We start from the raw sequence: 27,221 nt of genomic DNA on the forward strand, positions 1-27,221 counted from the left end.
GCATCTTTAAAATTCTTCTATTTCATTAGATTTTGGTTTGGTTTTGGTTGTTTTTGGGTTTTTTTCCTATGACAATAGCAAGTTCCACTTCCAAATGAGAACTCTTCATATTTTGGTACATCTTCAATAGTGAATGAACAGGTGGTGTGTGTATTATATTGTCAAATATTAATGCCTAACCTTACCTTATGAAAAAAGAAAATATTTATGCAGAAATAATTTTATGATCTTTAAATGTAATTATGTTGCATCTTTGCTATTTGTGCATAGAAACCCGGCAGTTCCTTTCTAAGGTGCAAGGCTCCCTCTTGTGGACACTGTAATGGACACAAATATAAATCACGAGTACTGGTACCCACTCCGTGTTTTTTAACACTTCTTAAAATAAGTAGAAATTGGTCAGAACTGGGCCACCAGTTTTTCGCCTAATCCCTCAAGTGAAATTTGCAGTAATTCAGTGAATTGGCTGTGGGGTTTTACCATAACTAAGGGAAGAGTGTCCAGCAATTTACTGAAGCAATAGTAGGTAGGTCTTTTATGAAGGATGCCACAGTTTTTGCACTGACTTTACTGGCACGTAATGTTTTATAAAACATTTTCATTACCTGCAGCAGGTTTTAAAAAAATATCTTATTACCCTATACTTTAAAAGTGCAGAGGGAATATATTTTTATCTAATCTAGCTTTAGATATTTATTTGAGATAAGTGTAAAATCCATGTGTTTGGTGACTGGCTAGCTCATTCACAGCCAGCTCAAGCATCTCTTACTGCTTGGCCAGCAACTATATGTTAACAAACTATGTCATTTCTCTAAGAGGGAAGAACTGACACTGTTATGTTTAAAAGACCTCTGGAGTTCAAATCTGTGTCTCTTGCTGACGGAGAACTTAAAACTTGTATAGAAGTATATTAATAACTTCCAGCATAGTTTTTCAGAATTTTTCACATAATTTTTCTTACCAGGTTTGCTTTTTGGGGCCAATCTTACATCTTGTTTTTCTTTTTTAATAGGTGGAAACTCAACAACTGGGATATTGATTTAACAAAGGAGCGCTACAGTATGGTGGGAGGAAGACTTGTTATCAATAATCCAGAGAAATCAAGGGATGCTGGAAAATATGTCTGTGTAGTGTCAAATATCTTTGGAACTGTCAGAAGCAGTGAAGCCACTCTGAGTTTTGGATGTAAGCTGTTGTTTATGTCAGAATATAGAAAAATTATGGTTGGCTGTGAATGCCAATGTTTTGCACTTCAGTGTATTCTGCTAACGTGTGCTGTATCTGTACTGCTCTGTAAAAACAGTATCTTCAGTGCCTTAGTCTGCAAAGATTGACACAAAATAAATTTGTAAGCATTTTATATTCTTTAGCATTCAGCTGACATAACATAACAGCCTTTCCAGTGAGTTATTGTTAAATTATTAATTGAAGAGACTCATGGAGCCAGATCTGGAGATAATAATGTCCAGACTCCTTTAAAATCATGGTAGGACCTGAGGGGAAATAGTCACAGAAGAAAGACTTGAGTGGGGGCATATGGTGATGAGGTGCAGTGCAAGCACAACTGCAGGAGGAAGGCACAGCACTTGCTAGTAAAGTATGCCCCAACTCCTAGGCTACAGTGAAAAAACCCTGCTAGAGGAAATTTCTGTCAACTTCTGACAGTCATGAGCTAGTCTTGAGAAGACATGTACATGTGCAGACCTGCATATCACCAAATACATGAATTGCAAAAAATTGATGTACTGCATGAAGAATAAGGCAAAATTTTATGGACTTAAGACAGCGTTTGGGATTTATGCTTTATTTTGACTTAAGCTGCCTTTTTCCAGATATTTTTTAATATTAGAGGGCACAAAAATGAATCCAAAAAAAAGGGATCCAATCTAACTGGGGTCCATTCACAAAGCCCTAGGTGCCCTGACACTAAGGGTTTGGAGCCCCTCTTGTCTTTAACTAGCCTCCATAAGCAGAATTCATTCCTTACTGTAGAAGATGAGACATTTAGTGAAAAGTTCAGCTTTCTGATAATACTTGTGAGACTGTGGAACTACAAATATTAGGGAAAGTCAGAAGCTATAATTAGCTGATAGATCATATCATCGTTGATATAGTCTTAGGTTGTATTTAGCCAATGTATCTTCTAGAAAAAAAAATTAAAGGCCAGGTTGTTACTTTTTTTAATGGAGAAAACATCAACATTCAATTTATGGGATATTTATTTATACCTAAAGCAGGCTTCAGTCCTGAATAATCAGTAGGATTAAAAAACAAAAACAACAATAAACCTAATAGATAAAAAAAAAATAGAACCAAAACAGTCTGAGGCAAGTTTTCTGCCTCCCAGCTCACTGGCTGCATGAGCTGAATGTTGATAGTATACTGAGAAATTATGCTGAACAGAACCCTAATATGCAGTGTTTCAATATATAAACTAAAATAGAGTAAAGAGGTAAGCCATAGTGAAAAGATAACCGAAAATTGATAAATATCTGTTAAAAAAGCACCTGCTTTCATTCTTCTTTATGCTGTTGTATTTCTTCCTTTCTTCTTTTTAATGATCACCTATAAAAAACTTTTCTTTCTACAATTGCTGTTTCTAAAGAACTGAATAGAATTGAAACTAATATAGAAAATGTCTGACCTTTAGTGTGAGGTTTTTTCTTTTGCTCATGCATAAACTGAATGAAAAATGTCAACAACCATTTAGAAAAGTTCAAAAGTCTTGACCAGCTCTAATTTTGTTTTGCTGTCAAATTTACTGGAACTGTGGAACAAAACCCACATTCTCTCATATACTTCATCAATTAGTCCATCTGAGAATACTGTACATACTTTTTAGATCCGGTGCCTTAATACTCATTAAAAAATTTTAAACTTAACTACTCTTAGAGATAAAGTCTGCATCACTTTTTTATTTCCCCCAGCATTTAAAATTATGATGACAAAAATAACAAAAAATTAATTGGTAATGACAAATAAGCAAAACTTGCATTAGGGGTCAACTAGTTTTTATCTGCCATGTATTGGTGTATTTCTATAGTATTTGCTAGAGGACAGAAAGTAATGCTAATAATAAAAAGTTACTGTGGTTAAAATCCCTGTTTCTTTCCCCTTGCTTATTTAAAAAATAGATCTGGATCCCTTTCCACCAGAGGAACGTTATGAGGTTAAAGTGCGAGAAGGTGTTGGAGCAGTGCTTCTTTGTGAACCCCCGTATCACTACCCAGGTAATTCAGCTCAAAGCACTTAATTTTCAATGTCTGAAGAGTAAAAGATGAATTAATATTTATTTTTGCAAGTTTCCTTTATATTCACTGAAACAGTAACTTTTGTGCAGCTTGAGAATTACCAGTTAGGTTAGGTTTCTGTTTTGAATGTTTGTTGTTGACCATATGTTGACAATTCATTCCACCTAGTAAAGTCACCTCAACTGCTATGGTCATGGGCTTCTGTTAAAATCATGGAACAGCAGAAGCACCCCAGAGGGTCAGAGATGAGCTTATTTATTCTCTGGAAGGGACTTTTTCTCATCATTAGCTACCAAAGAGCTCTGCAGGGAGTATACCCATAATCTCAAGCATCTGGAGTTCCATCATGAGGGATGAAATTGGCTGTTAGCATCTCTTCTATCTTGTAAAATGAAATAATGATTTAGTTTTCATGCTCAGGTTAAGCATTGTAAGGAACTGAAGAATGGAGACATATTCATAGTTAAAATATTCTAAGGTTTTGTCCAAATCACAGGACTGGTGAACAGTTCCCAGCTTCTCAGTTGCATGAGGTCAAGACCCAGCTGCCTCTCTCATCCCATCCCATCCCACTCAGTTCCTGTGGGATGGGTGTGCCCAGGGCAAGGTGTGCACACTGCAGCCAGGTCCCAGTAACCTGTACTGACAGCAGCAGTGCCCCAGTGTTCACTGTAGACAGGAATGAGCTGGCTGCTGAGACATGCATAGATCTCTGTCACATAGCTGCCTCTCCAAAAAAAATATCTATACCTAGAAATTAGAATCAAGTGATTTATATGCAGGCAGTATTCTGTGGTTTAAATGGCTGATAGTGTTGGGTTTTAATATTGACTAAAATATTTTCCTCCAGATGACCTCAGTTATCGCTGGCTTCTAAATGAGTTCCCAGTGTTCATTGCTTTGGACAAACGACGATTTGTGTCACAGACTAATGGCAATCTCTACATTGCAAATGTGGAAGCATCAGATAAGGGCAATTATTCGTGTTTTGTGTCCAGCCCTTCAATAACAAAGAGTGTATTCAGTAAATTTATTCCGCTTATTCCACAATCTGATCGTAAGTATTTATTGGAAATACTATGCATGGCATTTTAACTGTTTGTGTTGTAATTTTGCTAATTCATACCTACTTTGATTTCTGTAAGGAGAATTATATGGCAAGTTATAATGGCCGCTGCACAATGTTACTTGGTGTTTCAGATGCAGAGGTACAAATCATTCCCATTCACAGTGAAAATTTTGTAAAAGAAATCTCCATTGATTGATTCACAAATTTCCTTTCAAATCATTGAGAACAGAGTTCTAAATTCCCAGAATCCCCATTTCTTTTATGTGATATGCCCCTGATGCCAAAATCTTCAGTATCTTTTCTGGTCTTGGCATTGATTCAAAGGAATATGTCTGAAAAGTAGAAACTTCAAGTAAATGTTGATGAAGAGCTTCAGGATTTACTTATTTTCCCCCAGAAAATACCCCATGAAAGAGAAAAATTCTTTTACCCTGGTGAAATTTCCTATCCAACGGTGGCCTGAGAGCTTTGTGTCTCACGGTCAATCTCCTAAGGCACCCCTGTGAATTTGTGTTACTGGATTATTTGCCACCATTTCTTCAGGAGAACTGCATGTTTTCTAAATAAGAACCAAATTCCCCTTTGCCACTTCAGACTCAGTCACTAGGTTCTCATAAACTTATCATCAATTTTTCAGTGACTCTTTCATCTCTATTTTCCATATTAATGATTGAATTCATATAATTTCAAATTGGTGATCTTTGTCCAAATATTCCAGTATTCACACTGCCTTCTTCATCTAGAGCTGCAAGAGGGCTCCTACAGAGATTGCTAGTAGGGAAGATTTGGCATCCCTTTGCACTCATTAAACTGTAGATGTGCTTACTCTAGCTCCTTCATACCCCTACTGAGATAAAATTGAGCTTAAATTCCAAATAATTTGAAATATTCTATCCAGTAAAAAACCTGTGAAAAAACAGACTCGGGTTTTTGTCTACCCACACATAGAGTACATCACCGTGCTTTAAATGCAATTAGAAATTCGGTAAAAAATGTTAGGATTAGTCATCCAGAGAAAGATAACTAGTTGCTGAGTAAAACAATTATGCCTTACTAGTAGAAGTTTGGTGCTTAGTCAGACTTTATGAACTGACAGGCTGTTGCAGTGTAAAGAAGAATTTTGTCTGGAATTTGAAGAAAAGTTTTATTGAACTGTGTAAATTTTAGTAGCTCTATAACTTTCTGGCATGCCTTTTCTTAGAATCTTTTTTTTCATATTAGGAGCAAAAGTATATCCTGCTGATATCAAGGTGAAGTTCAAGGACACGTACGCTCTCCTGGGACAAAACGTGACACTGGAGTGTTTTGCTCTTGGAAAGTAAGTGTGTTTTAATGGTATTGTACAGCACAAATTGCTTTCATATTTCAGGGAATGGAAATACATATTTCATGATCAAATGCTCTTTTTGTAGTCTGAAATTTAACCACCAGTTCTTGAACATGCTCATTTGTACTTTACTGTACCTTTTCAAGTCCGGTTCCTGAACTCAGATGGAGTAAATACCTTGAACCCTTGCCAGCCTCTGCTGAGATAAGCATGTCTGGTGCAGTTCTTAAGATCTTCAACATTCAGTATGAAGATGAAGGACTTTATGAGTGTGAAGCTGAAAACTATAAAGGAAAAGATAAACACCAAGCAAGAGTTTATGTACAAGGTAAGAAGATCAATTTTATTCTTGATGATCTGTGTTGCTTTTACTTAGGTTAGAAATGTCTGTGTTTTCACAGTTGATTTCTGTGTTTATTCCTACTATCATCCTCACACACTGCTGTTCAAGTTAATAGAGCAGCATCAAAATTCTTGCATTACATGCCAGGCATGATATTTATGTACTAATTGCCTGGTTAGATAGGTGGCATATATACTTTGACAGTTCTGTGTTATCTGTTATAGGTTTGTTAAGATTTCTTGTTTTCTTATTTTGTTTGTGTTTTCTGTCTTAGCTCTCTGTCTTATTAGCTGTGCACAGTTCTTTATTCCTCCACCCTCTGTCACTTCTCTTTAAGCATTTGGTAAAGTTAGGTAGCCAAAAATTGTATCTTACAGTAGTGAAAGTAACTTGGCTTCTTGTCTGAGGTTTATGCCACAAAACCATGACATGATGCATTTGGTAAAATTAGGTAGCCAAAAATTGTATCTTACAATAGTGAAGTCATCCCAAGTAACTTGGCTTCTTGTCTGAGGTTTATGCCACAAAACCATGACATGAAAAGGTCGCATTAACATCTCAACCACCCTCAGAAGATTTATGTCTCTTTCATTGGCTGAACAGATGATCTTCTGAGTTAAGATCCTCAGTTAAGTGCTAGAACTTCAGAAGATCAAACTCAGAATTAGTGTGACAAGGTTATTACTGCATATAATAAGTAAAGCTAATAAATTGGTTTGTTTGCTTAGCAAAAGCAAATATGCAGGACTGTTTCAATATTAATTTCTTACATATACTGTTTGCACCAAGAGAATAATTTCTTGGAGATCCTTTCAGTACATACACAGTTTTGCCCAATTTCATGTCATATAACTTGTCATTTAATTATCATTTTCGTGGTGCTACTGAGTAATTTCCACACTGAATAATCTACAGATCAATATAAGTGGTGATATCTTATGTCTTTTGTCATTCAGGAACCATTATTTCAATTCCATGTTTTCTTTTCATAAAAAATAGTTTGAAGCTTTTCTGAATCTATGTTGCAGGCAAAAACTTGCTGAGTTATCATCATTACTTTGAGTTACCTGTTTAAGTATCATGGAAAAAGCAGTGGAATTAATACAACATAATGCTAATTAAATATGTATGTGCTATATTTACAATGCATCATGTATTTTATTCTGCAGCTGCTCCTGAGTGGGTAGAACATATCAATGACACAGAAAGGGATATAGGCAGTGACCTGTACTGGCCTTGTGTAGCTACGGGCAAGCCTATTCCAACAATTAGGTGGCTGAAGAATGGTGCCTCGGTGAGTGTATTGCTGTAGGTAACACAGGTTTGAGTGGTTAGCTCATGAAAGCAGTTTTTTGAAGCATGTATTATTAAAAGGTTAAAGGAAAAATAGTTATAATGATCTAAATATTTCCTGATGTCACTTGCATGAGACATTAAAATCTATTTTTAGAAGTTTCATCTCAGTCTTCTCTGATTTCTTCAGGCTATTTAGTATTCAGCTTTGAATTATGAACTTAACTTTTGACCACATGTTTAGGAGGTAGATATCCCTTTTTCTCCAGGCCTTTTTAAGTAAATATTTTTCAATCTGGATAAAAAATGTCAGCTTTTCTTTAAAATTAATCCTTTTTATCAGATTAAGCATGAATGTATCTTTAAAAACATAAGCAAAAATAGTCAGTGGAGATATAAAAATGAAGATTATTTTTTTAAGTATCACTGGTCTTTCTATATCCTGTATTTTTGCACATTTTTTCTAGACACAGAGTGTTGCAAATGTTTAGGTGATGTTTAAAAGAAGTTTAAAGAAGTACTGTTTGATAATTTAATTCTATTACATTGGATATTTGGTTTAAACAAAGTAAATTTTCTCTCCTAGTATCCTGGAATCATGGATGGTTTGTGTTGAAAGGTGCTTTAAAGATTGTTTAGTTCCAACCCCCTAACCATGGGCAGGGGCACCTTTCACTAGCCCTGGCTGCTCAGAACTCCATCCAGCCTGCCCTTGAATAATTCCAGGGCTGGGACATCCAAAACTTCTCTGGGAAAAACCTATTCAGGCATTTCAACAGTGTATTCAAAGTCTAGTGTTTACACTACATGAAAAGCCATTAAAAAAGAGAATAGGAGGGCACAGTGCAGCTCTGCAGTCTTCTGAGCTGTAGTGACTCTTGGCAAACAAACAAAAAAGACAATGAGGCAGCTTGGGTTTTGACTGTATATCTTAAGAAAAATGTATGATGTTGGAGGCAGAGCAGGGGCATCACTATCTTCTATATGGAGATGGCTTAAACCAGGAAAAACAATGTTTTTGTCTAGCTTTGAGAGTTATTGCAAACAAATAATTTAACAAGTGAGTTACTTGCTGGTCCCCACTGAACTTGGCTTTCATGAACAAAATCTGCAGACTGGAATGCAGAACGCAGTGTGCAATTCTCCAGTAGTACATCAGAAGATTAGGCTGTGTGTTACTATGATGATAAGATGATTTCCAAATGGAAGATAGCAGAAATGTTAATTGCCTTGAAAATATAATTTGTTTCTAAATCAGATAACTTGTAATTAGGCCTTTCATTTAAAGCACAACAAAGATTCCTTGTATAAAATCTGATTAAAACATTTTCACATAAAATAGTCAGAAAATATGCTTCTTTTGATCTGTTCTCTTTTCAGCTAAGTACTGTTCTCTTAATCTTCCTTTGCCCCATGCACTCCAGTGCACTTAGATACAAGACTTAAAGCTTTCAGCTTCATTTTCTCAAGAAAACAGAACACATTACCATGATCTTTCAAAAACTGATTGACATCTACATTTACAAAACACTCCACCTTAACTACCTTATTTTGATTGACTGGTTTTTGCTTTTTACATTAAAACCAAGTAATAGAAGATAGTTTGTACTATCTCTCAGAGGAATCTTCTGAAAAACTCCTACCTCACTGGGACTTGCTTTTTCTTGTTGTAAAATGATATAACAACAGAAAGCACTGATGAGTGAGCATGGCATAACAAAACTTATGTGCACAAAATTAATTTAATTCCCTGTTTCTTATTTCTGAATCACTAATGTGCATTGATATGATAACAGGGGACTGGAGAGTAAATTTCTTTACTGACACCCAACTGGGACTTCCCCAGAAACTTAACTGTTGAATGACAATGACTCTTTCTTTAGAAAAAGGTGAACCCAATGTTACTGAAAAAGGAGAAAGAAAAAAAAAAGAATGTGGATGGATCTGGATTCTTCAGCTTATGTAGTTTATTTTAATATCTTGTTATTTTATTGATTCTGTGTTTTAGTTCCGGAAAGGTGAACTAAGAATGCAAAGTCTGACCTTTGACGATGCCGGCATGTACCAGTGTATAGCAGAAAACATGCATGGAATTATTTATGCAAATGCTGAACTGAAGATTGTGGGTCAGTGGGATTATTTCTCTATTTACTATTTCAGGCTTGAGTAAGATAGCAGTTATATTTGCAAGTACTGTTTGGTAACAGATTCCTGTGAGGATGAAGCTAAGAACTCTCACTCAGTTTAGGTGAGATGGGGTTTATTTGAGCTCTCTAGCTGGTTTTTGACAAGAACTTGAAGAATAAATTTACCAAGTTGTGGGGCATGCTTTCTGTTTGTATTTATAATGCTTGTTTCCTGGTGTTCTCCCTCAGAGGAACTGATAGTGCTGAAGTTATATGAAGTACAAAGTTGCAGCCTAAACATAATCTTGCAAAACTAGTTAAGAAGCATTTTCATTTTTGCTCACATATGATCAATCCTCTGTGAGGTAAAATCTGCTTTTTAAGAAACCATATTGTCACTTGGCCTTTGAAGCACTTCATTTTTGTTCTCCCCTTTGGTTTTGCTTTCTGCAGCCCTTACACTGAAGTCACAATGTTTGGTTTTGCCCACAAATAGCTGTGCCATTTGATGGCTGGATGTAGTTATGAGTCCGCTGTATTTTCCTGAGGAGCATCATGTTGAAAGCTTGACTCTTAGATCCAGAGTTCTCAGCCTTTAAAAAATTTCTATGTTTTTACTGATTTCATTAGAATAGACACACTGTCTGTATGACATATTTTTCTAGATTTCCCTGTGGTAGTTGCTGTTCTTTCCATCTCACACTTGCCTTCAGACTTTCCCAAGAGCTAAATTATTCTTGGTTTTCCCAACCCATTGTACAACAATGCTTCATTCTGCACTGTTCTCCCATTACTATCTACTCACTACCAGCTTGGTTTATACAAAATGAGCCTTTTTATATGTGCGTTTTCAAAATTCAGTATTGGTAATATGTGGATATTGGTCAAGGTTTTGCTCTGTGCTTCTGTAATTAAACAATAGCCTTATTTCCTCAGGCTGTGTGCACACTTGCTGGCATGATTAACTTGCTGGTATGCCAAGATGCAAAATAATTAAAAGCTGGGTTTTTTTTTTTTATTTGGTTTCAAATAAAGGAAAAATTAATAAGCAAAGATCTAACCTCAGAGACATAAGTGTGGTGCTTATGACAGTCACATTTCAATGCTCTTGTACATCTTAGAACGCACCTACGGCCAGCTGGCCAAACAGAAAACCACAAAGAATAAAAAGGGCACAATTTTAGTTTGTAGAGAGGGTTAAAACCACTGAAAAGTAAATCCAAGTATTCTCTGGAATTATGATTGAGTGAGCAACTTGTTAAAGAAATTTATCTCCAGGAATCTGAATTTTATTAGGACTGATCAAAAGGCCTTTTGAAAGGGAGGAACTTTCAGTGGACTTTGATCTTGTTAGATTAAACTCAGATGAGAGTTCAGAAATCAATAGAAAGAAACCTCTAGTGTAAAACAGCACAGAACTACGTAAGGATTTTTCTTGTTTCTTGTAGATCACCATGTATTTCCAGTACATCTCTGTATCATTAATATTTTTCTCACTAGTCTGCATAATGAACATTCGTAAACAATTCAATAGTTATGTCATTTGTTGTATGTTGGAAAAAAATTCTACTTTGCAGTAAAATCACTAACAGCAGTATTTGTGTTAATTTTTGCTTTCAGCTTCACCTCCTACTTTTGAACTGAACCCTATGAAGAAGAAAATCCTAGCAGCTAAAGGGGGGCGTGTAATCATTGAATGCAAGCCTAAAGCTGCTCCTAAGCCAAAATTCTCCTGGAGCAAAGGAACAGAATTGCTTGTAAATGGGAGTCGGTAAGTATTAACTGTCAGTGAACACTTTGAGCCTTAAAAATGTAACCTTATGTATCTGTCTGTCTATCCTGTAGGATGATTCTCCATTTTGCAGACATCAGGGACAGGAGATTGTGTTACTTCAGGAAAATAATATGCCAAAATGGTGCTGGCAGTATGGATTCAAAGAGCTAGCAGGGTATCCAACTTTACCCAGTCTGGGTTAAGAATTGAATTGTACCATAAAACTCTAAGAAAAATACTTAAACGAGTACAAGTGAATAGAAGTACATTCTCTTGCTCCAGCAATCTGAGATATCTAATCATGCCACAGTCCCTTTAAATATTTCTTACTGTAGGTTTGTTTATAAAACCAGTAGTTAAATGTGAGCTTTCAAATGATGTTTGTAATTCGTTTTTTCACTTACTACAGTTCTACAGGAAGCACTGCTTTCTAATATAGAATTTAATTTCTCTGGCACTTTCCATAGCATACGTATCTGGGATGATGGGAGCCTGGAGATTATCAATGTCACAAAGCTGGATGAAGGTCGCTACACCTGTTTTGCAGAAAATAACCGAGGAAAAGCCAATAGCACTGGTGTTCTAGAAATGACAGGTAAGCCTCAGAATTGCCTTAGTTTGTTTTGGGCAGAATCCCTTAGTTCAAAATTACTAAGTTTTGTTCCAGCATTGCATTACTTTTTCAAGCTGTTCTATATCTTTCTAATTTAATTGCTCATTAACACTGAATTGATGCTTTTAAAGCATATTGCTCAGTTGAAACTGGGTATGTTTGCATCAGTTCTAACACTGAATCTCAATTTTCAGGGTTGATATTTCCAAAAGAGATTACTAAAAAAGATACATTAAATTTACCTATTTTAATGCATTCCCTTTATTTGGTAGCTTAGCACTCACGCTAAGGTGTGATTCTGGGGCCATAACTCAGAGAAATGGGACTCCTGATGACCTTCCTTAGTGGTTTTTTGTTTTGTAGGTGGTTTGGTTTGGTTCATTTATTAGTTTGTTTTGGTGTTGTGGTGGTAGTGGTATAAGCATGCTTGAGAGAGCATTGCTGTTAAAGAAATATGCATGAAAATTTTGAAATAAGGGCATATATCCATATGATTGCACTTCTAAATTACCTTCCTGTATCAGTATTTTTATTTACTGATTGAGTACTGATATCCTTATGTGTATTTTAAATCTGATGTCAAATAATTGAATAACTGTACACTACAGACAGGAAGGACAGCATTCTATAATATCTGTATTTATCAAGTACCACTGATAGTGGAAGAGTCATTTGTCAAATAAGTTTTTAATCTCTGTTCCAGAAATCATGCTGGATGTGACAGCTCAATGCTGATGTGCTTTCTTCCTTTTCTTGTATTGTTTTCTCTTTCTCACATGTAGCTATTTACACAATTTGTTATGCATCTATTATATTGTTTCTCAATAGATAAATTTAAAATTAAATTAAGATCACAATCCCTGCAATGCCTTAATGAAAATCTCACTCAGCCTGAGTAGAACTTTTCATTCATTAAAGAGACAAGTTTTAAAACATAGGAAATATATAATTGAAACAATAAATGCAACAGAAGTCATGTAAGATTCATTATGTGTCTTCTTTCTACTTGAGACATAGTCAATGAATAAAAATAGTTGTAATGTGATTCAGAGATTTAAACAGCTAAACAGAAGGCAGGTATTTTAGTTGTAAAATGCTTTCTTTGTTGTCTTCAGTTTGGTCCTTTGAAATGTAGTTGTATGAATAACATGTAAACTAGACTTTGAGGGAGTGATTTAATGTATGATCAAACAGTTATGGAGCTGAGCTTATACTTTAATAAATATTTATTTATTGGAATTTTCCATGTTTGCCATTAACTTCACAGAAGCTACAAGAATTACTTTAGCTCCGTTGAATGTTGATGTCACCGTTGGAGAGAATGCTACCATGCAATGCATTGCATCCCATGATCCCACATTAGACCTGACATTTATCTGGTCTCTAAATGGCTTTGTAATAGATTTCGAGAAAGAGCATGAACATTATGAACGGAATGTTATGGTAAGAGATTATAGAACCTTATTTAATACGTGAAAGCCTAGTTTCCTTTGTGGTGAATAGTTGTCTTTTCTGTGTTAGTTTGGGTCCAGTAGGCCAAGAACATAAAATAGAATTACAATTCAGACACCTTACAAATACATAGACACTTGCAGGCAGATGCCTGAAATCCGATATCTAAAATGATGTAAGTATTTTGGTACCTCAGGTAAATCCCAGTCTGATTATTAGTGAAAATAGCTGGTAAGTAGATAGCCTGATTGTAAACAGGGTGTAAATTACCTCAAAAAAGTTTGCATATGCATTCATTTTTACTTACCCATGTTTTTATCATCAACATTTCTGGAATTTGGCACAAGACAGGGCCACATGGTGGGTAGGAGTCAAACAGTCTGTAAACACTGAGGGAGAACAGTTTATAAGAAGGCTAAACAAGTTAATACAAAGACACTCATTTTGGCATGTAGAACAATCATGGTTCCTTTGTGTTTACATGTATGGTTATGTTTTTAGAGTTTCTACCAGGTTTATTTAAAATTGATATCTCTGTTAGAAATCCTTTCTGTTATGCCTAATCACATGTTGATTTGCCTAATATTCAGCAACCTCCAAGTGGTTGCCTACTTGTGTAAATATTTATTCTGTTTTTCTGGATTTAAATGATACAAAAATCCTCATATTTAGATACCTTTTTCTTTTGTGCTCCTGAGAGAAACTGTAGGTATGGATAGAAATAGTTGCTAATGGTAGTTGTAATGTCTGGGAAAACCAGGGATCACATTTAGTTTCAACTCTGTTTAAAATGATGTCCCAGTGCCCCCTGAAGAGTCCTTCTCCTAGGCTGGCAATATTATCTGATTTTCCATGTACCAAGAGATTCCTTTTTTTGCTTTCAGTATCTGTTTATCTCCATGTGAAAATACGTTTAAAGTGTAACTGTTTTAGTCTGATTTGGAACAAAACAGCACTTTGAGGAGTCAAGAGTTGCCTCAACCTGCTCATTTGCTGAATTGTAAGACATAGTTAAGAAGCCACACGCTCCCTTTCAGTGAGAGAACATGTCCTTGTCCAGCAAGCCAGTAGAAGTATGCTAAGATCAGCTGATAAACATTCAAACCCAAAGACATACACTCCTTTCTGCAATAAATCTCTGGAAAGGTTGTGTCCACACTCAGCAGCAGGGTAGTGAGTAGTCTGCAGTGTATTTTGTGTTGCCTCAGGAATTAATAAGTACGTAGTTATTCTCCAGTACACTGACATCTTTCAAAACATTTCCTGCAGGTGGCTATTAAGTCACACTTTTGATAGGTGTGTATTTATGCTCCAGTAGAGTAATTGATGCATAGGAATACCTTGGAAAAGCTTGAATTGCCTCCTAATTGTATTAGTTTGTCCTTAGATAAAGACTTGAATGAGTCTGAGTGTCAGACAAAATAAGAGCTTAAAGAGTAAAGCCCCAGTAAACTCACTCCTTGTAAAAGAGCAAATAAAATCAGTCTGTGTCAGATTTTACTTAGTTGATTGCTTTTAGCTACCTGACAGATGTCACACAAAGAAATTTGTCCCGTAGAACAGAAAAGCAGACTGAAAATGTTGATGAATTGGTTATTTTGGTGTGGAAGAAAGGTAAAAATGGCTTTATCAGAAGAGTTTGTAGTGCAAGAGAAAGCACTCCATCTCTGGGTCATGTGTTGAACATGTTAAAAAATTTTATGTCACTGATACACAATTTTGGGGTTTCCTCTAATTAATAAAAATAGACGTAAACTGGATTTTTTTTTTCTTTTAGGGGAAATTAATTCTGAAATTTAATCCTGCTTTTAAGTCACTTTCTTGCAAAGCATTTCAAGTTGACAAATATGGGACCAAATAAGGCCTTCAAAAATGTGTAATTCTCTTAGAAGATGGGCACTATTTAGTTCCCAGCTAACTCTTTCATCTTCCAGATAGCCAGTGGTCCTGGACTCCTGATCTCAAATTCTGATTATGACCACAGTATTTTAGACCCTTTATTGAAGTGCTTCATTTCAAAACCAAATTACCCTAACTTTTCTAGACTACCTTGGTCTCTACAAACTTTCTGTGGTCTGCAGAGGGAGAGAAGGAGGTGCTTCTCTTCATGTCAGTGTTGAATCTTGTGCTGGAATGTTTCCTTTTTCAACAGATATAGGGATGGATACTCTCAGAAGAAGATGGAACTCTTAATTCACTTAGACCTTTAAGTAGTTTAGATCTAAATATCAATTAATTTACTTCAGGATGCCCTGAATGATATCCTTCCTCCTGAAGGGTATTTCTTGGTTTGTTTTGCATTTAATATGTCAAAACTGGTAGAAATTCTTTTAGCAGAAACATCTTCTTGTTTTGCATTTCTAAGCTTTTATTCTTGACTTTCAAATGCAAAGCAAGTGCAGATAGTCTTTGTTACTCTTTCACGGGTACCTTGGTTTTTATCTGGGACAGAGGAGACAGTAGGATTGCATATGAAGTCTGCATTTGTAGGTGTTAGGTGGTTCAGTGCTTAAGTAATAACAAATGCAGAATTTAACAAATTCAGCAAATCCAATGCAATGGTTTATGTGCAGTTTCTGTATTTCTGTTCTATTCATTTGTTATTGTATTGTAGCATTAAGGGTTTTTCTCCTTCCTGTGCAAACAAAGGGATTTTCTCTTTTCTCCTGCGTTTCCCTCTCCCTGGCAATTCTGGGCTGAAGTCACTGGGTGGCAGGTTTGCTCAGGCTCTCTTGGATGTACGGGGTGAGCTGGTTTACACTTGATAGCAGCATCCTGGGCTGCTGAGCTTGAAACGTGCTTACCAGCACTTCACAAACACAAAAGAAAAAGATGCTCCACTGTGAATATTAAGATTACTGGGTATATAAAGCATGTACATAATTCCTGTTCATGAAGGATCTTCATCTGTCCCTCTGATAATATCACTATTAATTTATGTGACTATGCAGATCAAGTTCCTGAAATTTGATAGAGCCGCAGTATTTCAGTTCTCAAAATAATACTATTATTTTTGTCATATAGACATAATGAAATGCTAATTAAATTCAGGTAAACACCTGCATAATTATTCTTTTTTTAAATGCAAGCTTTAGTATCTCCATCAATGCTGAAGCCAAGCTAATTTGCATTAGACTAATACTAAAACTAGTTTCTCCAAAAGACGTTTGTCAGTTCTGTTTTCATTTCCTGTGACAGCAGTATGTAAAGGGGGAAAAAAAGAAAAAAAAATTATTTCGCTTCCAAAGAGTCAAATGGAGTCTTCAAAAATCTCACTATTAAATACATTACTTTTAACTTTATATATGGTTGTTCCTCTGATTATTTGATTGAGGAATTAAACATTAACACATCTTTTCAAGTCCCAAAAAGATACAGCTCTTCAAGTAATCTGGAAAACTCTAATGTTTGTTATTTATAGATCTGCTTTTTGTCATATATTTTAAAGATTGAAAAGATTACTTTTAATATGTTTATATTAAAAAATACATGAAGTATCCACACAGGAATATACCTTTAAGTTAATTACAAAAAAAGAGTATTAAAAAATACTTTTGAGTCCTGCTAGTCCATTTGTGGATAGTCAGGAAAAGGAACTCCATAATTTAACTGGCTCAACTCAGAAACTTGTAGGCTTAAGAAGAGTTCAAGTTTAGGCTGAATTTGTATTAGTGGCATAATAACACATATACCTTTTAAAGGGCTTCCCATACCAACAATATTTCCATTTGCTACATTATTTATTTGTTGTCTTAATTGCTATCAGTGAAACTGAAACCCTGGTATTTATCACCATTTTATCTTTAATAAGTTAAATTGAATTGCTGTACAAGTGTTCAGGAAGTTGACCTTCTGGCAAATAGTTTTCTTCTTTAAGTATTCAAAGAAAGAGTAAATGGTGATAGAAACATAAAGTAAAGCTAGCTGGTGAATTTTGTCATAGAGAGAGCTGACTTGCTACCTCCTCACATTTTCTCGTATAAAGGGGCATTTCCCAAGCTGATGTAACACACCTCATGAGTGTTCTACAGAGACACACTCATGAGAGCAGGAAGCAAAACCTGCTGAATCCACACTGACTCTGAAGTGTGAATTCTGGGTTTGCAGTTTTCTCTCCAGTGTTCGTAAGTGCAGGGACATGGCACAAAGGCAGACAGGTACATCCAGCATAGAACTTGCAGGACCCACAGCTCAGGCTCTATTCAGCTTTGAAGTAGCTTCTGAATCCAAGGTGTCTGTGCATAACCACCTCTGTATCCCTGCAGCTATCTTGTGGTTAATCTGCAGTAGTGTAGACTTCTCTGAATACTGAAAAGCTCGCAAATATTATTCCTCTTATTTATCTATCTTTAAGTACAGAAAGCTTTACAGTGTTCTAGGATGACACTCATAATATTCTGGACATACACAGCCAGACAGGTACTTTTCACACTTAAATGCAACACAAATGGAAGACCCTGTTTATTTAATTGCTAAAGGCCAGATGTCGAAATTCACACTGCAGATTTCCAAAAGTGGTGAGATTAATTCTAGATTGAAGACTCTGTTTGCCAAAACACTTTGTTTCTTCTCCAAAACTGATGGTTTTATGAACAACAAACAAGTTGAACTATGAAAGTCATATTAGAAGAGTACAGATTTACAGCTGCCTGTTTTTTATACATTATTTTAAATTTTTATACATTATTTTAAATTGTTGGCTGATATGACCAATTTATTCTACTTCATGCTCCTGCTTCAATTGATTGCTATGGAGACAGTTTTGTTGTATAAATCTATATTCCAACACAAACTGTTCTATGTTTCTATGATTCCACTGTTACCTGCAGCAGAAAATATACAAGGATTTTAATTTCCATTTTTCTTTATTTCTTTCCCTGGTGATCCTCCTTGCAGAGTCTTTAGTCTAGCTCCAGGTGGAGACCAGGAAATTAATAGAAAGTTCAAAAGAACTGAATAATTGAAGAAAAATAGAATCATAGAACAGTTTAGGGTGGAAAAGACCTTTAAGAACACCAAGTCTAACTGTTAACCCAGCACTGTGAAGTCCACCTCTAAACCACTCTAAGTGCCACATCTACACATATAAATACCTCCAGGGATGATAATTCAACCATTTCCCAGGCTAACCTGTTCCAACGCCTGACAACCTTTTCCAGTGAGAAATTTTCCCCTTGTTATTTGGGAGAAGAGATCAACCCCACCTCACTGCTTTAGGGAGTTGCAAAGAGTGATAAGGTCCCACCTCAGCCTCTGCTCCAGGCTGAACACCCTCAGTTCCCTCAGCTGCTCCTCATCATGCCTGTGCTCCAGCCCCTTCACCAGCCTTTGTGGCCCTTCTCTGGACCTGCTCCAGCACCTCAATGTCTTTCTTGCTGTGAGGGACCCAAAACTGGACACAGTACTTGAAGTGCCTCCTCACCAATGCCAAGTACAGAGTGACAATCACTGCCCTGGTCCTGCTGGCCAGTTTTTCAGATACAAGCCAGGATGCCATTGACCTTCTTGGTCACCTGGGCACACACTGACTTATGTCCAGCTGCTGTCAACCAGCACCTCCAGGTCTTTTTCCACTGGACCACTTTCCTGCCACTCTTCCATAATCCTGTAGCCCTGCCTGGGGTTGTTGTGACCCAAGTGTAGAACCTGCACCTGGCCTTGACCTCATACAATTGGCCTTGGCTCATTGATCCAGCCTGTCCAGATCCCTCTGCAGAGCCTTCCTGCCCTCCAGCAGATCAACACTCCTGCCTAACTTGGTGTCATCTGCAAACTCACTGGGCATGCACTTGATCCTCTCATTAAGATTGTCAGTAAAGATATTAAACAGGACTGGCCTCAGTACTGAGCCCTGTGGTACCCCACTGTGCCCAGCTGCCAGGTGGGTGTAGCTCCACTGACCACCACTCTGAGTCCAGCCATCCAGACAGTTTTTTTCCCAGCAAACAGTCCACTCATCCAAGCCATAGAAACCAATTTCTCCAGGATAATGCTGTGTCAAGTGGTATCGAAGGCTTTCCTAAAGTTCATCAGAAAACATCCACAGCCTTTCCCTCACCCATTGAAGAGGTCACCTGGTTGTTGAAATCAAAATAAGAAAGCTCAGTTGCACACTGATTAGGAAGAAGAGGTTATTTTGTGGTTAGATAAAAGGTAGGAGAATAGACAGTGGTGAAGGTAATCTGGCCCCTAAGGAGTTACAGCTGTGCTAATTATCAAGCATTAAAAACAAGCCTGCTCTTAATAGGCCACAGCTGGATCCAGTTAAGAGGGGTATTATAAAAGAGCAGGTTGGCTGATCAAGAGGTGAGATGGAGTTTGTTGGCTGTGCTGAGAAGAAGGAGTCAGTGCTGTGAGGATCTGCTCATGAGAAATCTCTGAGAAGGTACGAAACCTCTGCACTAAGATGCCAACAGTTATTTATAGGCTAGAACGAAGCCAGAGTTGTAGTGAGCTCATTTAGTGAGTTTTTGAATGTATTAAGGTGGCAGGTAGTTGTTGATGAAGCATGACCAACCAAATCAACTGCTTACTGTTTGTTTTTTTATGGAAAAGAGTTCCAGGACTGTCTCAAGGTACTGTCTCAATACCCTGTTTTCAGTGCCTTGATGTATTAGGGAGGTGCTTTAGACATGAGTGAGCTGAAAGTGACTCTAAGTATTACTCCAAAACTATGCAATTTTGGGTAGGTTTGGAGGAATATTTAGAGGCAATGGCCTAATAATAACCTAGTGAGCATGGAATGTGATGGATGGAGTCAGTGGTTAAGAGCAAGGAGGGGAAGAAAAGCAGAAGATATAATGCTGAGGAGAAAGCCAAGAAGCAGTTTGCTCTGGCAGAATCCTTTGAGGGAACTTATTCTACTTACAGCACAAAGAATTGTAATTAGTTTAGAAGATCTGCCAACTTCTGTGCTAGAATTAAAAAATACATTGCAAAAGCAGTTGACTGTAACATTTATGTGCTTGTGAGACTTACCAGGCTACCAAAATTCATGTGCCATCTGTAGTTAGATAGCAGGACCTAAGAAAGCCAGGTGTGAACACTACTCAGAGAAATGTAGTTTGCAGTGTATTGTGAATTTTTGTCATCAGCCATAAAGCTGTGAGCCATGAGCATAAGTGAGCAAGTACCTAAGCTTTTTCTGCTGTTATAAGTGAAATAACAAGGCCCATTACCAAAGGGATGCTGGTACAAAGCACAGTGTCCTCAGGAATTTTCAGTGGTATGCTGAACGGAGAAGAATAAGAACACATTTGTTGGAAATACTTCCTGGTCCACATCTCAAGTGTAGAATTAACCCTGTATATCCTTTACATATAAATATAGCTCACTGAAAGAAAAGATTCTTTAGTGGGAATGACTGTCATTACTATCCTGCTGAGTTTTTTGTTTATCTGTAACTATGGCTTATAAAAAACCCCAAGGTTTCAGGTGAATAGGATTAAGACAGTAGTGTTGCACTGGGGATATTTTCCCTATGTCTCTGATGTCAATAGAAAGAAAACATCTATAGTCACATTCACATTAACTTACCTCAAAAGCTCTTGGATTGTCTGTTCTGGTTTTAGCAACCACTCAGCTAATTCTGTACTGGCAGGATCAAACCTGACACATGAGCTCATTTACATTTAATAATTCTAGGTACAGGTAGTAGAAAAAGATGTGTAACATTATTTCTAGCTTTGGACAAACTGATCTCATCACCAAGAATCCCATCTCCTCTGGATTACTTCTTATTGATTCTCTTACCATTTTACATCTGCTGTGTATTAAACAATGGTGAAGCTCAGATGTCTAATTTTAGAACCTGAATTTAAACAAAACACTCTGTCTCTGCTTACCAGGTTCTTCTACTTCTGCCAAGTTAACTTTCTTATTGCTTGTAAGTGTTATATTAACAGAAGTTCCTTTATTGTCTGTGAGGATCCAACAAAAGTGGATAAACACTGTTTTCAATCAAAACACTAGATTCCTGTAAATGATATTTAATTGTACAGGGGCACATTCTGATGGCTTTTGGCAATTTAGTGCCCTGGCAAAGGTGATGGTCATAAAAAACAGGGACTCGCAGAAACAGGTCACAGAATGCTATTTTTGACATCACTATTAAGTCATAAATATAGGGCTTATATGATGCAAGTATTTGCTTGAAACTTGGTAAATACTGAGTGGTGAACCACAGATACCCTTGGAATATCCCTGAGTATTGCTATCACTATTTCCAGTCTGTGATTCAGTCTTCTCTAAGTTAAGGAAGGCATTTTTAAACGTAGCCAAGCTGAGGTTTTGGGATGAAAACATACAGTACATTCATATCTAATTTGTGGACAGAATTCGCTGATGCCTGTGCTCTTAATTTGCTTGGTAAGCTCTTCTTTTACCACCAAGAACTTAGGCTTCTTCTGAGGTATGGAAAGCTTCATTACCAACTGCATGAAGGCTTGCTACAGGGGAGCTTCTGAAGCAACAAGATACAACCACCATATCTATGATTTTTTTATGATTTTTTAAAATTATGTTACATTTTTCCATCTGTTTTTCATCATTTAGGTTATAATACCAAGTTGCTGTAAGGGAAATTATTGTTAGGGCAAGTATATGGGCACATAATTATTAAATACAATAAATTATTTTAATTAAAGTGCTAACATAGAAATGAATGCTGGCCTCAGTAAGAATTTGCAATCATTTGCTATTGAAGTAATAATATGATTATGAGAATTCCAGTCTGTTTCTAAATCTTGTTGCTTTGCCCAGCATTTGCTTATTTGCAGATAAAAATGCAAGTAATTATCAGAGAATCACAGGCACTGTGGCTCTTTCTAGGATGACATTTAATGTTAATGAACCAATACATAGCAGTCAAGTAGGGAACTGTTTGTCTTTTTTATTAAAACCAAAACCAACAAGAGCAGAATAAAAAAATTAAAAAAAAAAAAAACCACAAAAAAACACACCCCCAAAAAACCAGCAGCCAAATGAAAAACAGGAACTGAAAAATCAGAGTTTGTTTTTTTACAGCTTCTTTGTTGTAATTTTTTGGAGGACAAACGATCAGGTAGCTGTCTTCTTTTTTGCCATAGAGCTACTGACACTCTGACTGATTTCTCTCCCTGGAAGCTGTTGCCAGAATTGCTCAGCTCACTGTAGGGCTCACATGTGATTAGTCAGGTGCTCAGCCAGACAGTGTTCACTTATGCAGTAATTCCAGCTGATTTTCAAAGGATGCTGTCTGCCACAGCAGTCTTATTGGAGTTCACATGAATAAACTGGGGAGGCATGAGCACAGAAAGGACACTATTCCAGACTCTCCTCATCTCTGTAGGAGGCATGCATTTTGAAAAATCAAATTAAAAGCTGTGTTAGCCTTGAGTGAAAAGTGTGAATATATGTATATCCACATGGAAATAATTTAATAATAACTAAGAGAGAAAACATCTGGAATGTATCAGGAATACTGGATTGTTTACTGATCCAGCAGATCTGTTTAATCCTTGCTAGCAGCACTTGTGTCACTCAAAAAGAGAGAGGGCACAGTGTAACCTGCCTTTCTTGCTGACCCCGTAAGGCAATCAGCAGAAGTATTGCTAGCCAGAGTAGTCAAGCACTTCTTTCATGTGTGCTTAATTCTTCTTTCATCCAATTATTTATTTACCACAGTAATTTCTTAAATATGTGAATTCTTATGTTGTACCTAAAAAAAAATTTATGCTAACAGATTTCAATTTGTGCTGAAATTTTATGCCAGCAGAAATTGAAGCTGGCAACAAAAATCCTCACTGGAGTCTGGAAAGGAAAAGGGTAGTGTTATCTGGGTATTTTAATGTCCCCTAAATAGAGACTATAAGCTCTCATTCTAGTTTCAGAGCATTTGGAAAATATTTAACCTTCCTTTCTCCCCCCATCCTTTTCAATCAGGAAACTTAAACTGGATGGTATTGGCTTTATTTCATTTCTTCTGAATGTCTAAATGCAGACACACAGCCCATACTGTTTGAGATTGTCTTGAAGGTCTTTTTTCTTATCCAGCATCTGTGATGATGATAGCACTAGTTCTTACACCTGAATATTTTTGCATTTTTTTTAATATATACCATTTTGCATCTGAATTGCTATTATTCCTGCATGTAAAGGTTTATGGATTGCAGTGAGTTATCTCAGTGTTTGGGGGTTTTTTGGGGGGGGAAGGTGTTTTAGTCATATTTTTAAACAATTTTCAGTGAATTAGAAAATCTGAATGTTGGCACTGTTGATATAGTGTGGCATAAGTCCATATATTTTTTTTGTAGCTTTTTTACTCCCATGAAAGTTCAGATGTATTTTGGTGAGAACATTTGGGTTTTTAGAGAAATCCCTTTAAGTCTAGCACACGTATAACCCATTGATTTAGCCTAGTAATCTTTTTCTGGAATAAAATGCAGGATGAATAAGCAAAATATTTCAAGTGAGGTATTTTTTAACAGTTAAGTTAAAGCCTTCACATAAAATGTGTTTTTCATTAAGAAATAGTTGTGGTGAACATAGTCTCTGTTCCACTCGTTGTTTTACAGGTGCATATCTGGTTGGTCAGAAATGTCATAGGACAAAAATACTGTATTCTGTTTGCCTCCCTGTACAGCCAAAGGTAGCCAGTGGCCCCCACAGCCATCTGAAAACATGGCTGCATATTTCCCAATAGTCTGGCATTGATGAAGAGTGTTAAGGAAGGATTAGGGTCTGGGATGCTGAGTGTATGAGCCTTGTTGAGAGATAAAATGCTTCCCTGGGTCCTGCTGTTTGCCAAGGGGCAGTGAGAGCTGAGCTGGGGGAAGAGCATGTCCAGCCTGACAGGGGCCTCAGCAGCAAGGGAGGGCAGAGGAGGACAGGGCAGGTCTTGGTGCACCTTTGTTTAGGCTGTGCTTGTAGCCTCTCTGAGATAAAAACTCAGGTTTAAAATGGAAGAGACAAACAGCATCCTCCTCTGTTAGTAGGACTCCATGACGTGCTATCCTGCCAATGTGTTTAAAAAAAGCAAGTAATGGTGCAGAAAAACCATGGGACTAGTTTACGAACAAATTCTTGACTCAATTTAGTTTTCAGATATGGGCTTCAATAAGTAAGAGGGAAATGTTGACTTGTTAATAATCATTTGCTAAAGTGTCTAGTTTTTTTGAGGAGCTGCAGCTCCTCAGAAACATGGGACACTTTCAACAACTGTCCTATAAATCAGATGTATGTTTGAGGGTGTATGTTGTTATGTTTGAGATGTATGTTTGTTATATCCTCTAAGTAAGCACTTACTTTTTAGAAATAGCAACCACTGCAAGTCTGGTAGACAGGTATCACATAGCTGCCCAGGGATGTTTACCAGTTTCACTTAGTGTTGTTTTTGTGACAGATTAAATCCAATGGCGAGCTGCTGATTAAAAATGTCCAGCTGCGGCATGCAGGGAGGTACATGTGCACTGCTCAGACAATTGTGGACAACTCCTCAGCTTCAGCTGACCTTGTGGTAAGAGGTAAGCTTCTCCAGGTAATACAGAAATGTGGCTGGTTTTCACCTAGACAAGACACCAAGACAATAGTGTTTCTCATTGTTTAGGATATATAATTTCTCATCAACAGAGGACAAAAATTAAAATGAGAAGTCCATAAGTGAGCAAAGTCATAAAAGTCTATTCAGAGTACTGATTTGGTCGCAGACATTTAGAGGTTTTGCATGTGTTTTCCTGAAAAGAAATAAGGATTTTTTGAACATGGGTGTTTTCCTTATATGAAAGCAATTTTTATATAATTTAATTTGGTGTTCATTATTAAAAATGGATTTCAGGGATCATTTCAATGTATCTCCTGGGTACATTTCTAAGTCACTTCTCATTTTTTAAAGCTGTATTGATTAAATTATTGTGTATAATACTAGGCCTACATTAAAAGGATTCTGAGTTTTCAAATTACAGAAACCAAGACATCTGAGGTTAAGTTTGTCTCTCAGTTTTTCTCTGATTCATGTCTGTTAAGTGTTACTGTAGTCTCAAAATGCTGTTCTTGTTCATACAGTATACATCCTACAAGATCTGTTACAATGTGAAGTTTTAATACCATGAATTAATATCCTTTGGGCATTTTGCTCTCTTTTATGCCTGTGGGCATAACACATTCTGAAGTGCTAATGCTCTGTTTTGCTGATAATTCAGAACTGATATAACTTGTACATTGAGTTGCCTTGCTGCTGTGTTTTGCCCCACATTGGAGTCACACCACAGAGCTGTGTAGCAGCTGAAGTATAGCTAGTGTCATGGTCCTGAACTTCTGTCATCTCAGGTTGTTGTGCAGTTGAATATTTCTGCATTTAATTTTTTTGCTGGGTATTAACAGCCCATGAAATGTCAGCAGTTTTGGATAAAATGTCAAAGCAAATATGGTAAGTGATGAAACTACGGAATAGATCTACAAAGTAAAAGAGTAGGATCTGTTCATATGGCTTAGTATTACTTAAGTAATTCCTTTTAAAAATTAAAAGACAAGGTGCTTTATCAAGCTTCTGATTCCCGTTCCAACCCAGTAATTAGAGTTTCTCAGAGACTATTTTGTAGAATAAATTAGCATTCATTTTGTTCTCAAAAGTCAGATTTTAATGCAATGAACACAGTTCTGCTTACAGCTGCCATTTTTGTGAGCATAAGACTAGGCATCTTACTTATTTACCAAGAGTAAATATCTTATGAAATATTACAAATGTGGGATTGTAGTTTCACTGCATTGGTAAGGAAGAGGTAACAGCAGAGAATGAAGAGAGCTGTGTTCCAGAGCATCTCATCAGTGGAGCAGTAAAGGATAGCCACTGTCACTGCAGTGCACATGAAGGTGTTTTATCTGTTCACAAAACAATTTAACAGTTCATATGGATTGTTCTATGTGATCTTGTTTAAATTGCTAGTGATGTTAGTCCACTGAAGACTCTGCAGCCCCTGCATGCACCTACAGACCTCCCTGGCCCTGTGTTGGCCTCACTGGGGCGGTTTTACAGATGTGCCTGCTTCCAGCTCTGGAATGGAGAATGCCTCCTGGATGTGCTTCAGGCCTGTGCTCTGGGTAGCTGCCTCTTGGATGGACTGCCTGGATGTCTGCAGCAGTTTGTCACCTGGATGCAGCCAGCTCACTGTCCCTGGTTCCACCATATCAGCACCTGGCTCTGCCCACTGTACTTGGACCCAGTGGAACTGTGCCCCATCACTAAAGCAACAACCAGCCTTGGGGTTCGTTGTGGGTCCAGTATCAGCTTTCCTATGGAGCCTTCTCCTTTTCCTAAGGCCCTTGATGTTTCCTGAGACATGCCATTTTCAGAAGCTGATGCTGAGGTGGGAAGCTGTAAGAGGTATCTTTTGAAGAAAGAAGGAAAGTTGTTGGGACTGATGAACCTTTCCATAGCTTCCAGCCTTTGGGCTTCTGAAGTGAACAGTCTTGCAGGAGACTGGGTCTCTCATCAAACCTTACCTGTGTGTGTCCTTAGAGCTGGGATGGGAAATAGGCATGTTATCAGGGTGGAGAGTTAACCAACAACCCTCATCTTAAAAATCAGCTCTTAACAATTTCTACTTCCTGCATCCTTTGTGAAGAGTAAGAAGCCATTTCCACGTGCAGTGAGGTATTTAGTCCTTACCTTGAAAGGGATATCCAAGGAATGAAATTTCTTGCTTAAAGGATATATTCATTGAAACCAAGGAACAGGAACATATGCTAGTATATGCTTTTGTTTTAGGTAATTTCATTTGAGTCCTTTGGCACAGCTGTATGGAGAAAATAAATAACTCAAGAGGAGCTGAAAATACATTTGGCACACTGTGTGTTTAGATCTGATGTAGAAATCTCCTTCCATTCTTTTTTGCTGTTTTGTTTTGATTCTCTGTGGTTTCTCTGTAAATAGTGCAGAGAAATATATTATGGTATCGCTGTTTTTTTTTTAATATTCTCTGGGACTTGTTCAATCAGGT

General features: G+C 37.0%; 1 protein-coding gene across 1 annotated transcript in view; it reads left to right on the plus strand.

The window, feature by feature from the left end:
• Positions 1-27,221, plus strand: part of CNTN1 (contactin 1) — a 153,247-nt gene that overhangs the window by 88,212 nt on the left and 37,814 nt on the right. The window contains exons 4-14 of the mRNA XM_039726944.1: positions 1,013-1,185; positions 3,135-3,230; positions 4,102-4,308; positions 5,542-5,638; positions 5,794-5,975; positions 7,160-7,284; positions 9,292-9,409; positions 11,030-11,180; positions 11,651-11,778; positions 13,064-13,239; positions 24,629-24,749. Coding sequence (XP_039582878.1) covers positions 1,013-1,185; positions 3,135-3,230; positions 4,102-4,308; positions 5,542-5,638; positions 5,794-5,975; positions 7,160-7,284; positions 9,292-9,409; positions 11,030-11,180; positions 11,651-11,778; positions 13,064-13,239; positions 24,629-24,749 — 1,574 coding nt within the window. The remainder of the gene's footprint in view (positions 1-1,012; positions 1,186-3,134; positions 3,231-4,101; positions 4,309-5,541; positions 5,639-5,793; positions 5,976-7,159; positions 7,285-9,291; positions 9,410-11,029; positions 11,181-11,650; positions 11,779-13,063; positions 13,240-24,628; positions 24,750-27,221) is intronic.

Source organism: Passer montanus, unplaced genomic scaffold (genome assembly GCF_014805655.1).
Source record: "Passer montanus isolate IOZ18808 unplaced genomic scaffold, ASM1480565v1 scaffold6, whole genome shotgun sequence".
NCBI lineage: Eukaryota > Metazoa > Chordata > Aves > Passeriformes > Passeridae > Passer > Passer montanus.